This window comes from Pteronotus mesoamericanus, unplaced genomic scaffold (assembly GCF_021234165.1).
Source record: "Pteronotus mesoamericanus isolate MK-2021 breed Mesoamerican mustached bat unplaced genomic scaffold, CSHL_Meso_final contig_82, whole genome shotgun sequence".
Classification (NCBI taxonomy): Eukaryota; Metazoa; Chordata; class Mammalia; order Chiroptera; family Mormoopidae; genus Pteronotus; species Pteronotus mesoamericanus.
Genome location: NW_026555265.1, coordinates 4,592,670 through 4,607,400, shown reverse-complemented (window position 1 = coordinate 4,607,400; position 14,731 = coordinate 4,592,670). Strand labels below are relative to the sequence as shown.

General features: G+C 42.8%; 1 protein-coding gene across 1 annotated transcript in view; it reads left to right on the top strand.

The window, feature by feature from the left end:
* The first annotated feature begins 2,811 nt into the window (after positions 1–2,811).
* The window catches only part of P3H2 (prolyl 3-hydroxylase 2), a 157,303-nt gene continuing 145,383 nt past the window's right edge, over positions 2,812–14,731 (top strand). The window contains exon 1 of the mRNA XM_054585122.1: positions 2,812–3,395. Coding sequence (XP_054441097.1) covers positions 2,907–3,395 — 489 coding nt within the window. The 5' untranslated portion in view covers positions 2,812–2,906. The remainder of the gene's footprint in view (positions 3,396–14,731) is intronic.

Sequence of the window (14,731 nt, the reverse complement as noted above, 5' to 3'; positions counted from 1 at the left end):
TGGCAATGTCAATTCTTCCCCTAAGTTTTCCTAGATCCTTCCACCAAGAGTCATTGTGGGCTCTGCATTTCCATAGCACTTTCAATTTAATATGACATGTGTTGCTGGACAGGGGCCTGGCCCTGGGTGGGTCTGCCTAGGGCCAGCTGCAATGCGAGGTTCTTGACTCCCTGTAGGAAAGATTTCACAACATGAGTCCAGGTAACTACGAGGATACATTTATTAACACTGGAGTCAGTAAAATAAGGAAGGGCTTAGCATAGAAGAAGCAAAAGGAGAGCCTAGGCTGTGCTGCCTTGGCTCACTGGGAAGTCAGAAAAAAGGGTGCTCTGGAGTCAGGCGCCCGGGATCAGCCTGGGACAAGCTGCCAACTGCCCATTCCATCACTTGAGGTTTAGGAGATATGTGCCTGTGAAGAAAGAAGTCGGGGAGAAAAAAGAGAAGGGAATGGCCTCTGGCTGCTCCCAGAGGAAGAGTGAAAGAGCTAGGAGTGAAAGAGCTGGGTCCTTTGTCTTAAGGCTTTTACCTCTTTCTTGCAGGTGGCAGTCTTAGGGGAGGTCTCAAGGGAAGGGTTTCGGCAGCATATTTATCAGTTCTCCAGATACGCCCTTTCCGAGTCATGTTCTCCCCTGACTGGTCAGCGACAGGGCAGGGGTCTTTAGTCATTGTGGGTTCTGGCATTGCTCACCTGGTTTTGCTGCTTTTCTGGGCCTAGAGCTAACAACTGAGGCCTTGATGTTATCTCCAGGGAGGAAAGGCCAGGGGAGGAGAGGTTACCCTGGGGAGTAACATCCTTGTTTTCCCAGTTTTCTGCTCTGCCAGGCCCAGGGGGCCTTGAGCTCTGGTGACACTCTGCGTCTGCCTATAAATTGCTTGGCCATTGTATTCAGCTTTCCGTCTCATTTTCCCTATTCAACATGCTAAGGAATTTTCCTAGCTTCTTACTATCTTGTCTCTCCTGTACCACATTCTACCTTATATCATCATCATGTTTGTCTCCTTTACAACATTATGAGCTCCCTGGCTCACTTGCCTCTTCTCTCCCCTAGAACACTTACTTTGATAGTAGACATCCAAAGATATCAATTTAATTGACAAATATTAAATAATGTGTAAATGTCACAGAATGTAAAGATAGTCTGTGGCAATGATAGTCTGTAGGAAGTCCCACAGTAAGACTTCCTAGCCTGGTATGCTTTAAAACCTCCCACAGGTAGATTGATAACTCTGGACTCCAAAATCTTCATCTGAAATGAGGCACAATCCCTAGGGAAAATGTTTCAAGTGCAAATTCTGGAAAATAGGATATCCAAAGCATTGAGTACACACTCAGCTCCAAACTGAGGCTTTTCCATCAGTGGGATAAGCCAAATGAGTGAGATTTAATGGGGAAAAATAATAAAGACACGATTCTTTGGTGTTTCTTGGAGTTACAGAGCCAAGGCTGTTCATGGTCAGAGTGCTTAAGTTCAACAAAATGAATGAAGGAATGAGCATGCATTTCTGACAACCTTCTGGGCATAGTGGTGATCCCACACAAAAGCCTTCTTTAGGAAGTTCATATCAACTACATGATCCATGTGGCTCTTTCCCATTGCCCTTCCCCCTCGCTCACCATCCCGATAGCCAGGAGGACTGGTGAAATTGCCAAGGGCACTAGGAGACCACAGGAATGCCTTCAGGAGGCAGGCTGGAGTCAAGGGTCCTTTGCTTAAGCTCTCAGGAATCCTTGTGAGACTGTGGAGCCAAAGAACGGGACAGGGGAACATCTTGGCTCCGAAGGTGTTTATGAGAGAGGAGAAGCAGAGGAACAGGAAAGCCTTCAGCTAGTCCTTTGGAGTCTGGCAGCCATTTCTGTCAGCTTTCCCATTTCTAGATTGATACTCATTGCATAAGTCCTGGGGGTACTGGATTTATGAATTTCCTCTTCGTTCAACTCTTAGAAGAATTTATATGTGAAAACTTTTTGAGGTGTTGGGACATTTGTCTGGTTCAGGAGATATAAGAACTGAGGCTCAGTCGCATAAGGTCACAGGGTGAGTAAACAGAGGCACGATTTAAATACAGCTGCTCCTTTCTCCAACAATTCTTTGGGTCGTGTAATACAGCAGGCTGCATAGAAAGGTCGACTATTCATAGTTCCTCCTTTGCCCTCAACTCCCTCTCACCTCATGACTCTGACCCCTACAGCACAGAAACACACCCACGCAAAGTGGGATGAGTGGACAAGGGACGGCCACTTCCTAAGGGTAGAAGCAGTCAGCTTTGAGTCCCAAGGGCCAGGGGTGAGATCTATAAACCGGCTGATCACTCTTCTCAAGCCTCCGCAACTGGGCGAACTGGCCCTCTAGTGTTTTTCTACAGCCTGAAATGGATCTTCAGTGCTTCCTCTGAAGGTGAAAATCTTTGCAAACTGCGAGGTCAAATACCAATTCCAGAAAATGATTAGAACTGTAACCGCACTGGTCCGGACTTCCTTCCTCTCCAAAAAGGGAGTCATCATATCCATTTTGCAATCTAGAAGGGACGTCACGAGTAGAGCTTCGCCCAGGTTGCCATCAAGTTGCGCTCGTTCTCTGGGTGACACTTGGGTGTACGGGCCTTGGCACCCCGCGGCTGCGGCCCGGAGCCGGCAGGGCGCGCGCTGAGCGCCGGCGAAAAGCTCTCGAAGGCTCCGGGCAGCAGGAGGAGCGTGTGAGCTGTGGGCGTCTCTTTTAAGAGCTGCCGGCCGACTGGCCTCCGCCTCCTAGTCCTCCGAGCGCCGGCGGTCACCTGGGGCTGGCAGGACAGCCAGATCGCGGCAGGGCCAGCGCTCTTACCCGCGGAGGCCGGAGGAGAAGCCGGGACTCCAGGTGCCGGGACCCGTCTGCGGAGCGTGGCCGTCCTGCGTCTCTCCGCGGCGGAGAATGCGGGAGCGCATCTGGGCGCCGCTGCCGCTGCCGCTGCCGCTGCTGCTGCTGGTGGTGTTGCAGCTACCGCCGCCACTGTGGGGCGGCCCCCTGGAGAGCCAGCGCCCGGAGCTGGAGTCGCAGCCGGGGCCTCTGCAGCCCTTTGACCAGCTCTACGCCAGCGGCGTGACCGCCTACTATAGCGGGGACTACGAGGTTGCGGTGCGGGACTTGGAAGCAGCGCTGCGCAGCCACCAGCGCCTGCGGGAGATCCGCGCGCGTTGCGCCCGCCACTGCGCCGCCCGCAGCCCGCTCGCGCCCCCCGGCGCTGGGCCCGGGGCCGAGCTGCCCTTCTTCCGCGCCTTGCTGGAGCGGGCGCGCTGCTACCGCAGCTGCCAGACCCAGCGCCTCGGGGGCCCCGCATCCCGCCACCGCGTCAGCGAGGATGTGCGCAGCGACTTCCAGCGACGAGTGCCCTACAACTACCTGCAACGAGCCTACATCAAGGTACCTAGAGCGCACACCTAACGCTCCCTATGCCTCCAGGTGCTCTCTTGAGCCCTCCTCACTGTTCTTGCCTCCTTGCTAGTTTGAGTCTCTAATGTCTCTTAAAAAAAAATTAATTTATTGGAGTGACATTGGTTAATAAAATTATATAGGTTCAGGTGTACAGTTCTATAATACATCATCTGTATATTGTATTGTGTTCACCACCCCAAGTCTCCTAACACCATTTAAAAACGTCCCCCTTTACCCTCTTCTACCTCCCCTCCACTACTCTTTCTTTCTGATAATCACCTTATTGTTGTCTGTGTTTATAAGTTTTTTTTTCTTTTGCTCAATCCTTGCACCTTTTTCACGGGCCCGCAACTTTCCTCCCCTCTGACAGTTGCCAGTCTGTTCTATATATTTATGAGTCTGTTTCTATTTTATTTGTTTATTTTGTTCATTAGATTCCACATATAAGTGCAATCATATGGTATTTGTCTTTCTCTGACTGGCTTATTTCACTTAGCATGATACTCTCCAGGTCCATTCATGCTGTTGCAAAAGGTAAGATGATCTTCCTCTTTCTCCTCCCCCTCCTCCTCTTCTTCTTCTTCCTCTTCCTCGTCCTCTCCTCCTCCTTCTTTTTTGTACAGCCAAATAGTAAAATAGTATTCCATTGTGTAAATATCACGGCTTTTATAGGAGACCCTAAAAATTCCACCATGAAAATTATTAGAGATGATAGATGAATTCAGTAAAGTGGCAGGATACAAAATAAATATCCAGAAAACAGTTGCATTGTTGCATACCAATAATGAACTATCAGAAAGGGAAACTAACAAAACAATCCCATTTGCAATTACATCAAAAAATAAAATAGAATACTTTGGAATAAATTTAATTAAGAATGTAAAAGACTTGTACTTGGAAAATTATAAGACACGAGAGAAAGTAATTGCAGAAGATAGACATAAGTGGAAGCTTACAATGTGCTCATGGACAAGAGGAATTAACATCATGAAAATGTCTCTACTACCCAAAGTAATCGATAGATTCAATGCGTTTCTTATTAAGATATCAATGGCATATCTCAGAGAACTAGAACAAATATTTGAAAAACTTATATGGAACCAAAAGAGACCCGAGTAACCACAGCAATCTTGAGAAAGAAGAATAAAGTTGGAGGAATCACGATCAAACAATACGACAAGGCCATAGTAATCCTTTAATGTTTCTGTCTTTTGTTTGTGGATTCAGGTATCTGGTTCCAAGAACTCTGTAACCAACACTAGATGAACTTGGGAAAGATATTAGATCTATTGCAATTAACCTCTCTCTCAAAAGGGACTGTACTGATTTAAAGTCCCCACTAAGCACTAATTCTTGAGACTGTCAGAACTGAGTCTAGCGTAGCGGCTTCTCTCGCTTCATTTCTTGGTGTAGACTCACACCATTTTCTCTGCTGTCCCCACTTCATCCTTCTTACACACTAGTCTGCACCCTTCCTCTGAAGTTAAAAAAAGAAAAGAAAAGAAAAAAGCATTCTTAAAGCAGCAGAGTTAAAAGTAGGCTTGCTCTGAAACATCCATCTCTTCCCCTGCATCTACAAAATACTAAGATCAAAGATTAAAGGGATGGAATGCTTGGAAAAGGTGAAATCTTTGTGAGGCAATCTCACTAAGGCTTTCTGTTTCTGGAGGTAAGCACTGGACTGGGTTTTTCAACATCAGATGCCCAGTGATCTCTTTCTGTTTTTATTTCTGTCTATTAAGTGTTCCAGAACTTAGTGTCAGAAGGTATACGGTGTATATGAACATTTCCCCTGTATTAACAGTTTTGTAGACCTATCTGGATGCTTCAGCAGAAAGACTTTAGCTTGTGTTTCTCAACCCCACTCCCACTCTTACTCACTCATGTTGCTCTTAACTTGCACTTTCTCCCCCTTTCTGCCTTTCTGTGTCAATATATCAATGTCTTGTCTACAGCTGTTGGAGAAGTGGCAGCTCGTGCCAGCCAATGGGCCCGGCTGCTTTTTTGGGGTGGTGAAAATACACACCATGTACAGATATGCAGGTGCGTTTTGTAGCTCCTCCTTGAAGATCTCTCCGCTCACAGGTGATAGGATGCTTGGTAGATTTGCAGTTGTTGGTGGAGTTCAGGAAATCATAACAGAGACAAATGCTTAAAACTCCCAGTGCTGGGGCTAAGGTGCTGGAGTTCACTATGTTATCGCGGGCAAGAAATAAGGAGGGAGTCAGAATCCTTTCCAGGATTTGTCTTCTACTTACTTGTGCCTCTTGAAAGATTTGCAAAAGCATATATTAAGTATAAATCTGATTTCTTTTTAATGAGTGGACAATTTTTGGTCATCTTACGAAAATCAATCAATGGTAGGCAGAGAGGGGACCTGAGTACCTGACAGCTGACGATACACTAAGCTAGTTCCCAAAGGAGAATCCATGTGATCCTCAGCATACTTTCCTAGGAATCTCAGATTGAGGCTGGTAGTCTTGCTGATAGTTTTGTCTTGGGCAGATTTTCTTTTCTCAGGTCCTATGAAAATAAATACCTAGGAGATAACAAAATGCACATTTCTTTGGTTCTGTAATTAAGCTTGCTTCATTGTAAAAGTTAACATTCATCATTCCCCTGCCCCTTGGCTGGAGGTCAAAGAAGGTGAAGCCATAGGTTTAACATGCCTCAAACTGTTGCAGCGAATTGATTACAAGAGTTAGTCATTCATGGGCACTCTGTGGTTGAACTACTTACTAGGTGCGGTCTGATGAACCAATGAAGCTTAAAAGTTCTTTTAAAAATATATGGATTAATTAAAAAAAAAATACCAGGAATGTTTCTGAGAGCAGAACAAATCTTGATTCTCCTCCATATTCATCCCTGCTCGTACAGACAATGTTTTTTGGATCCATATAATTTATAATCTCTTTGGAAATTCATTTCTGATGGTTGGAGTTTGCAGGAGTATTTTCATGAATGTTGAGTATGGTGCATGATTGTTCTCTCCCTTCCCTCCACAAGTTTAGCTTTTGCTTAGCTTACAAGGAATTTCACACATACACACTATCTTTTGAGAGTAAATAAAAAAATCTCAAATAATAACAGAATATCCTCAGGTTTGACAGGCATGGATCCTAAAATATTCATTTCCTGATGATAGAATGGGGCATTCCCTGCATATGCTTGGAAATGATCATGTTATGGTTGAATTACTTTTGATCAAAGATCCAGTTTGCACTTGAAAAAGATATTCTTGGGCCAGATTGAATTCAATAAGGACTTTGCAGCCAGGATTTCAGAATTGCAAATCTTATAATACAGTCAGAACTAGCAGGCTTCCTAGAGATAAGGAAATATACAGTTATTTTCAGCTAGGGCTTTACAAACTGTGGAAGCTCTTGGGAGATGCTGTCCCCCGCACCGCTCCTCCAGCCACACACAAAACCCAGGTGCTGAACCACTGATGGAAGCAGATCCTTTTTGCTGGTGTGTTGGAGGGGAAAAATTGAAAACTGTAAAATCTGAGTCTGGTTCAGGTCCATTTCTCATTTCATAGACAAGGAAAGGGAGACTGAGAGAGGGAAAGGGGCTTGCCCAATGTCACATGATTTGATTTGATGAAATGAGCCCAGGACCAGGATTCAAGAGTCTGGGCTCTGCCAGTAACGGATGCCTATGCCTGTGCTGTGCCCTCTGCCCCATGGGGCCGCCTCGGGTCCCTGAGAACGCTGTAGTCTCCAGGGCTATCTTTCTGCCAGATTTGGACAGCTCCAGTGATGAGCCGATCCTTGTCCTGCAGGACAGCAGACACACATTGCATTTTTCTTAAGGCCGGCTCTGTAGAATCTTCTTTATGTCCTGGCATGTTGGGAATTCATCTGAATATCTACAAGGCAACAGTTCCACCTGGCTCTTAGCTCTCCTTGTTTGTTTAAAGGCAAGGCAAGACTATTCAAGCTTTTGATTTTTATCATTTCCTATTGTAAGATATAATTCATGATTCATAGTCCAAAACCAAAAATGAAGCTTTTATCATAGTGTTCTCTGAGAAACCTTCAGTGGTTTCCCCTTGCTCCTGTATAAAGCCCACATAGTTTAACACAGCATCTACAGCCTCATTCTGCTTAGCTGAATTGGCCCTACCTCCCCCAACTCTGCCACCCTCCAGCCAGAGGCAACGATGGATGCCTGGTCTTATATGTCTGACACTTTTGCACATCTGGGCTTTGTTTATTCTTCTTTGGGAGGCATGTAGTCTCTGAAATGAGATAGTTCTGGGGTTGAACTTCAGTTCCTCAATCTCTGGCTATGTGACTGTGAACGCATTTCATACAGTTTCTGAGCTTTACTCGCCCCTTCTGCAAAATGGGGAGATGATAGGACTTTCCTGACTGGTTTGGGTTGGGTGTCAGAGGAGATTTATGTAAAGCACCCAGGACAGGGCCTCTTTCTCTCTTAACACTGGCAGCAAGTTTCTGCTTATTAGGTCTAATAGATTTTTCCTTTTCTATGCGTTGAAATGATAACTATACTAAGACAAATGTACCTATTTCTGTGAGGTCCTCTTTCACTCCCTGTGTAACTCCTAACAATCCGTCATGTCTCACTCCTCTAAATGTCCACAGCAAAGAATGAGTTTCTCTCATACCATGTTTTATTTTTTTATCTTGTTTTGGGGAAATGCATATAGCTGCCTATCACTTATGTGAGCTCCTTGAGATCAAGAAGTGTTTTTGTCATTGTTATATCTGCTTGAGTAGGAGTTCCCAGATCTGGATGATTATTAGATGGATGATTATTATTGATCATCTGGGCATTAAAAATGCAATTTGAAATTAGAGATTTGGGTTCAGTAGGTTTGAGTTGGATCCTCAGAATCTATTTTTTCCTCAAATACCTAAAATAGAGGGCAATAACAGTTAATGCTCAGTATCTATTTGTTGAATAAATAATAGCTCGGTTCCTTGTGCATGACGTCTTGTGGAGAAAGATTGTGCATGGTGGCCTCAAACTGGTTATTTGGTTTCCTGACTGGTGGGTTGGGGGAGAGAGTTAATAAAGGACTACAGATTGTTTCCCTTGCGATTCTTTTCCACTTGCAAGTTCTGGCTGGTGTTGCAAACTTCCTTTCCTTCCCTCTCCATTTGTTTTTTTCCTTATTTAATTCTTATTACCTAAAACCATGTTTCAGAAAATCCTTGACACATTGTGTTTGCTTTTTTACATTTGTTGAATTTAAAGGAATGAAGAGAGAGCCCTTTTTTTTTTTTAAATCAGTGTACTTTATAATCTGAATACTTTAACAGTTATCTGTTTCTCTCCTGCTGTTCAAGACATTTAAGGATTAAAAAAGTGCCTTTATTTATTTATTTTTATTTTATTTAAAACAAGCTTGCCCCTGCATGCTTTGCTTCTGAGTTGGTGTTTTGTGCCACTTGACCTTGATTTTTTTGGTCTCGGGATTAAGGGGAACAAAAAGAAAATGAAATTAAGTTTGTCAATTTTATTTCCTTCCTACAGTCATCTGTCTAAACCCCCTTTTTCTTAACCATAATCTATTCTATTAGTGGTTTCTAGAAAATAAAAGGGAAAAAAAAGCAAGCTCAAGGAGTTTTCTCACTTTTATTCTGTTTTATGAACTTCTGTCTCTTTCTAGATGAATACCTTAACAACAACAACAACAACAACAACAACAAAATGAAACCTTAGGCCACAACTGCATGATATAGATGCTGTTAGTTCTGAATAAAAACCTTTCTCAAATCCCATATTTAAACCTCTTTTTACCTGTATGTAGACTATGTGCCTTTTGTTCTCCAAATTATTTCAAATTGGAGGTTGAGTTTATGTCTTCTTGAAATAGCTGTTCTAAAAGCTTCCTGGTGGTTATTTCCTCAGGGGATGAGGCTTTTTTTCCCCCTTCTCACAATTGAGCCTTTTCTGAGGCTTGAATCATCCGAGTCCCTGAGTCACCATCTTTCTGTCTGCCCCACTCCTCAGGAAGGAACCCTGGGTGATTCTTCTTCCAGTCAGCTCTTTGCTCCTGTGTGCTAAGGAGCTAGAATCCCAATTGTCCCCTCATGGGGAGGTGTCCATTTGAAGGCCTAGTTGGCTCTTTATTCATTTCAATTACAAAAAGTGCCACAGAGGCTTAAAATTCAATTAAATGACGGTAGCAACTGTTTATAAGTTTTCTCCTATCTCAGTCTGGTGACTCAAGGATTCCCTTACAGGTTTTAATAAAAGTAATAAACTACTTGTCTCTCTTCACTGATCCCATCTTTGAGAATCAAATATATTCTGTCACTGATATCATTTGCTCCCTGATAAACTCCAAAATGATAGCCCTGTGGAATTATTTTGGGAATGTTTGATAAAATGTTGGTTTGCTCCATGGGTGGGGCTTGAGAAATTCTGAAAGGAGGGTGGTTCCCCTAAAGGAAAACTCATCAGATTTGGTGTAATAATGGTTCTTTTGTATTGCTAAGGAATTGAGTAAACTGTGGGTTTCTTAGAGTCAGGGATCTTAGAGCTTGTAGGGACTCCAAGAGAACATCTTTGTTCAACTCCCACTTTTCAGGTAAAATAGTTGCTTTTGAGCAGTGAAGTAGGGGTGAGAGAGGGAGGGATGAGTACCATATTCCGCGCAAGGAATGTGCTCTAGCAAGGGTGTGGGGTGGCCATGATTGCAGCTATAAAAAAATGCCACAGCTCAAAGATCCCTTAGAGATCATGAAGAAGTCAATCCTTGTCACTTAATAACTAACAACACTGGCCTCAGAGGTTCCATGACAAATCAATGTGGGTCAGCAAGGAATGCTGGGTCCGGAATGCAGATATTCTCTTTCCAGACTCTGTCATGGCCATGGCTACCTTTGTAAATAGGCACGGCAGACTCTGGTAAAGGGGCAGTGTGGCTAACCAGTGGTGCGTCTGAGACGTGCAGTGGGCCGTTCACCTTCTGAGACAGTGCAGACACAAGACAGAGAGCTTCCTGCACTGCACCGCCAAGCCGACATTTTCATTCACATGATAGATGGACCGCTCAGCCAAGAGTCATAGTTGTCTGGTGGAAAATTTCGCATTTCTCACTGGGAAAAATAATTTCTCCTGCCTTTTCTTTTTTTTTCCATTTCAGCTTTTCTCCTGTCATTCTTTTTCCTTCCTTTTATTTATCCCTCTTTTCTTGCTGTCTGACTTCCAGGCTATGTGATTTCCATGAGACCAGGCCCTCATTTGTCAAATGGCCCAGGCACATCCTTTGAAAAAAATGATTCAGATTTAGCCTTTTGAGTAGCACACTTGAGCGTGACATGTATGGTTTTCAGTTTTTAGAACTGCTGACGGCAACAGACAATTGTTGGGAGCAGCCAATTTCACTTGACTACATTCCTTTCTGCTTTACTTAGTTTTCTATAATTATTTCTGTCTTTCTTCCTCCCTTGCCCCATCCTTTGTCCCATTGGCGACCTACATAATGAAATTACACCTGAAAACGAGAGGGTTAAGAGGGTCAATAGAGGGAAGAGAAATGTAGCTGCCATAGGGGCAATGTCAAGTTCCTGGCTCCAATACAATGAGGGCCATGCCATACAGCTTCTTTTAAAAAAATTTGTTTATTATCGTTCAGTTACAGTTGTCCCAATTTTCTCGCCATTACTCTCCCCTACCCAGTACTCTCCATCTCCCACATTCAATCCGCCCCTCCACCACTGTTGTCTTTGTCCACGGGTCCTTTATACATGTTCCTTGATGACCCTTTCCTTTCTTTGCCCTGTTATCCTCCTCCCTCTTCCCCTCTGGCCACTGTCAGTTTGTTTTTTATTTCCATGTCTCTCTTTGTATTTTGCTCGCTTGTTTGTTTTGTGGATTAGGTTCCACTTATAGGTGAGATCATATGGTATTTGTCTTTCACCGCCTTCTTATTCAATTTAATAAACAGACACAGGCGTCTGCTTTTTTGACTTGTTTTGTGTCACTTTTATTCATGTGCTTTGTGTAAGACTTGGGCATATGTTGGGGAAGGTATTTCCCTCCCTCTCAGCTCCCTGTCTTTCTTCAGCTGCTCCCTGACACATTCATGTTATAGAGGGGATAATTAAGCCTAAAAGAGAATCAAGTAGTCCACATTTATCTAGCAATTTAATGCAAGAACCAAGATTAGAATTCAAGAACCCTAATCTCTCACCTCTGTAACATTGCTGATCCCCACTACTTGTGATGCGTACACTGAAAACATAAACTCAACAAAACTGAAACACTCAGCATGCCACTGACATTGTTTGCTAAATGGAATAGACCCTGAAAACAAAAGCTACTATCTGCTTATGCAATGTTGCTCCTTGCAGTACTATTCTGCCCACTTCTGGGGGGAAGAAAACTCAGAAATGGAACCTGGTCCATGCTGTTCCCCTATAAACCTAATGAAAATTAATAAGGCAAAGAATCTTCTTTGGAAGGGAAGTGAAGGCATAAGAGCCAGATAGAGGGAGATCCAAGATGTCAGATTTTCCAGAAGTTCAGGGCTATCAGAATGATCCCTCTGGAATTCATTATCTACAAATAACGGGTTCAATTTTTGTGCAAGTAACGGGACACTGATGAAGATTGCAGTGCAATTATCCTGGAACTCTGGAAAGGAACAGAAAAAAAAACAAAAGATAGAATAAAATAAATAAATCCAAAACAAAACAGAGAAATTGTTAACAAACCCTGAATCATAAAGTTAATTGAGCCAATTTCAATTTATTTTTGCTTGAATGCTAGATTTTTAGATTTCACTTTGCCAAGATCAATAGGCTTGCATGAAGAAATCAACACATAATTAGGACTACAGACACAGTGAATTACCTTAAAACCAAATTTGGCTGTTTTAAAAAATGATCTCAAATTATAGTATCAAAGACTGATCCAGAACACCATACTAATTATTTCCCCACTGAAGCAAGAACTATTTCTTAATAATATTTTTCAGATTGAATCCAGGATCAACAATCAGCATTTGATTCTAGCACATGCCACTAGGGACAGGGACTTTAATGGTCCACCATGATTTTCATAGGATTATTGAGGGCTCAGTTACACTGTATAGTCTGCATGTTTCAGGTCAATAGGCATTTAAGCTGGAGTTTCTCAACCTTGGGTTATTGATATTTGGGATGAATTATTCTTTGTTGTGGTAGGCTGCTCTGTGCATTTTAGCATGGTTAGCAGCAACTCGGGCTGATACGTACTAGATAACAGTTTCAGCACACTCTGCCCTGCTCCAGTCTGTGACAACAATAAATATCTTCGTGCGTTGCAAAATGTCTCCAGGGGGTCAGAATCATCCAACATGGAGAACCACGGATTTAAACACTTAGCCATATTTAAGATAACTGGACATTAAAGTTGGACAAGTAAAAAATCAATTTTTGACAATATACTCTAGATGGCAATGTGCCCACTGATGAATCATGATATTTATGACAAAATTTCGCTATAGCTTGACACCTTTTCTGAGGGGAAATCCGTTGGAAATAGAACCCCTTTCTCCAGGATGCAAATCACTGGGCTCATATCCCACAGCTGGCCCTCCCCTCTGACTGCACTCATTCAGCTTGCAGGAGAGGCCCAAGGGCCTGGCTTCCCTCTACTTGTTGTCTGAACAGGACAGGACAGGACAGGCTGCTTTAGCAATGCAAACAAGCACCTTTTAGTCCTGAGCTCCAAACTCCAGAATTAATATAGGCCACATATATTCATGGAAGGGAGCTTGACTGAAACCCAAAACGCCAAGCTATAGAGGTCTGGAAAGTGGTCAGACCTCTGTATGAGAGGGGTCAGAGGAAAGAAGAATGGCATAGAGGTGGGGAGAGCGTCAGAGGAACTCTCAGCCTGCTCAGCCTGCTAAAACAGAATACCCATAGACTGGGTAGCTGAAAAACAACAAACATTGATTTTTCACATTTCTGGCTGCAGGAAGGCCAGCTGGCAGGAGGCCTGCTTCCTAGAGAGCCACGTTTTCCCTGTAACCCCACATGGTGGAAGGGGGCAGGGAGCTTTCTGGGTCCTCTTTCATAAGGGCACTAATCCCAGTCAAGACCGCTCTGCCTTCCTGACCCAATCACTTCCCCAAGGCCCCACCTCCTGATACTGGTAGCTTGGAGGCTAGGTTTCAGCAGAGGAATTTGAGGGGGTGGGGGGAGGAATTACAAAATCAACATAGGAATTACAAACAGTCGGACTATAACAGATTATGTGGTGGCAATTCAAGGGTGTTTTGTTTCAAAACAATGGAATTGGATATGGAAAGGAGATAAGGTTTATGGTATATGAGAAATTTCATTTAGCTGGTGATTTTTAACTTTTAGATAGGAAAAATGGACTAAGAAAGAGAAAACGTTGGCAGTAGGTACAATGGAAAATTTGGAGAATTAATTTACTCCTGGGTGTAGGATATTTTTAGGATAAATTTGATTGATTACATTTTAAAAAATAATATATACTATTCTGAGGCTTGAAAAAATCAATATATGAGAGTATATGAAATGGTGCCTTTAGGGAATTTTACCTTAATTATAGTTATAAAATATTTGTATACCACCTCAAAGCTAAGTCCAAGTAAATTGCGGTTTTAGTGACTTTTTAAGCTTGTTAAGGGAAATGCCATTACGCCATTTTAGGTTCCTTTGAAATACCAGATGTAGTTCGACCTTTCCTTTTGCAGTTTGTCAAGTTACCTACCCAATGTGTGACTCAATATCTATGTCTGCGAAAAGATAGATAACAAAAAATAATAATAATGATGATGAAACTACCTCATGGAGTTGATATAAAGATAAAATGAGAAAATATTTTTAAAAGTCATGTGTGAGGGATAAACATACAGAAAAGATGAGGAATGAGGAAGAGGAAAAAATAAAATCCCAGTAGAAGACTAAATCATGTACATAAAAGCAAAAATAAAATATCCTTCACTTCATACAGCTGCAATGTGTTAAAACAACTTTAGGACGATCAGAATAACTTACTGGGTCTTAACATCAAAACCCACTTCTATGGTCATAAAAGTCCTGCCTTTTATTCATAGTATGACACACAAAGCTCACCCATGCAAACCTGAGGTTTTTATCTGGAAAATAGGGATGGTAGTCATGTCTGCTTCACAGGGTTCTTGTGAGAAGTTAATAAACAAACAAAAAAAACCAGAAAAAGATGGTGGCTCACCTAGTTCAGCCCTGATATAGATGTACTTGTTCCTTGCTGTATAGTTTTTAGGCAGAGGGCAAACTTGCGAGAGAAGCTGAAAGGCAAAATAATTGGCGTCTTTATCATGATAAACTAAGATGATGTTAGCA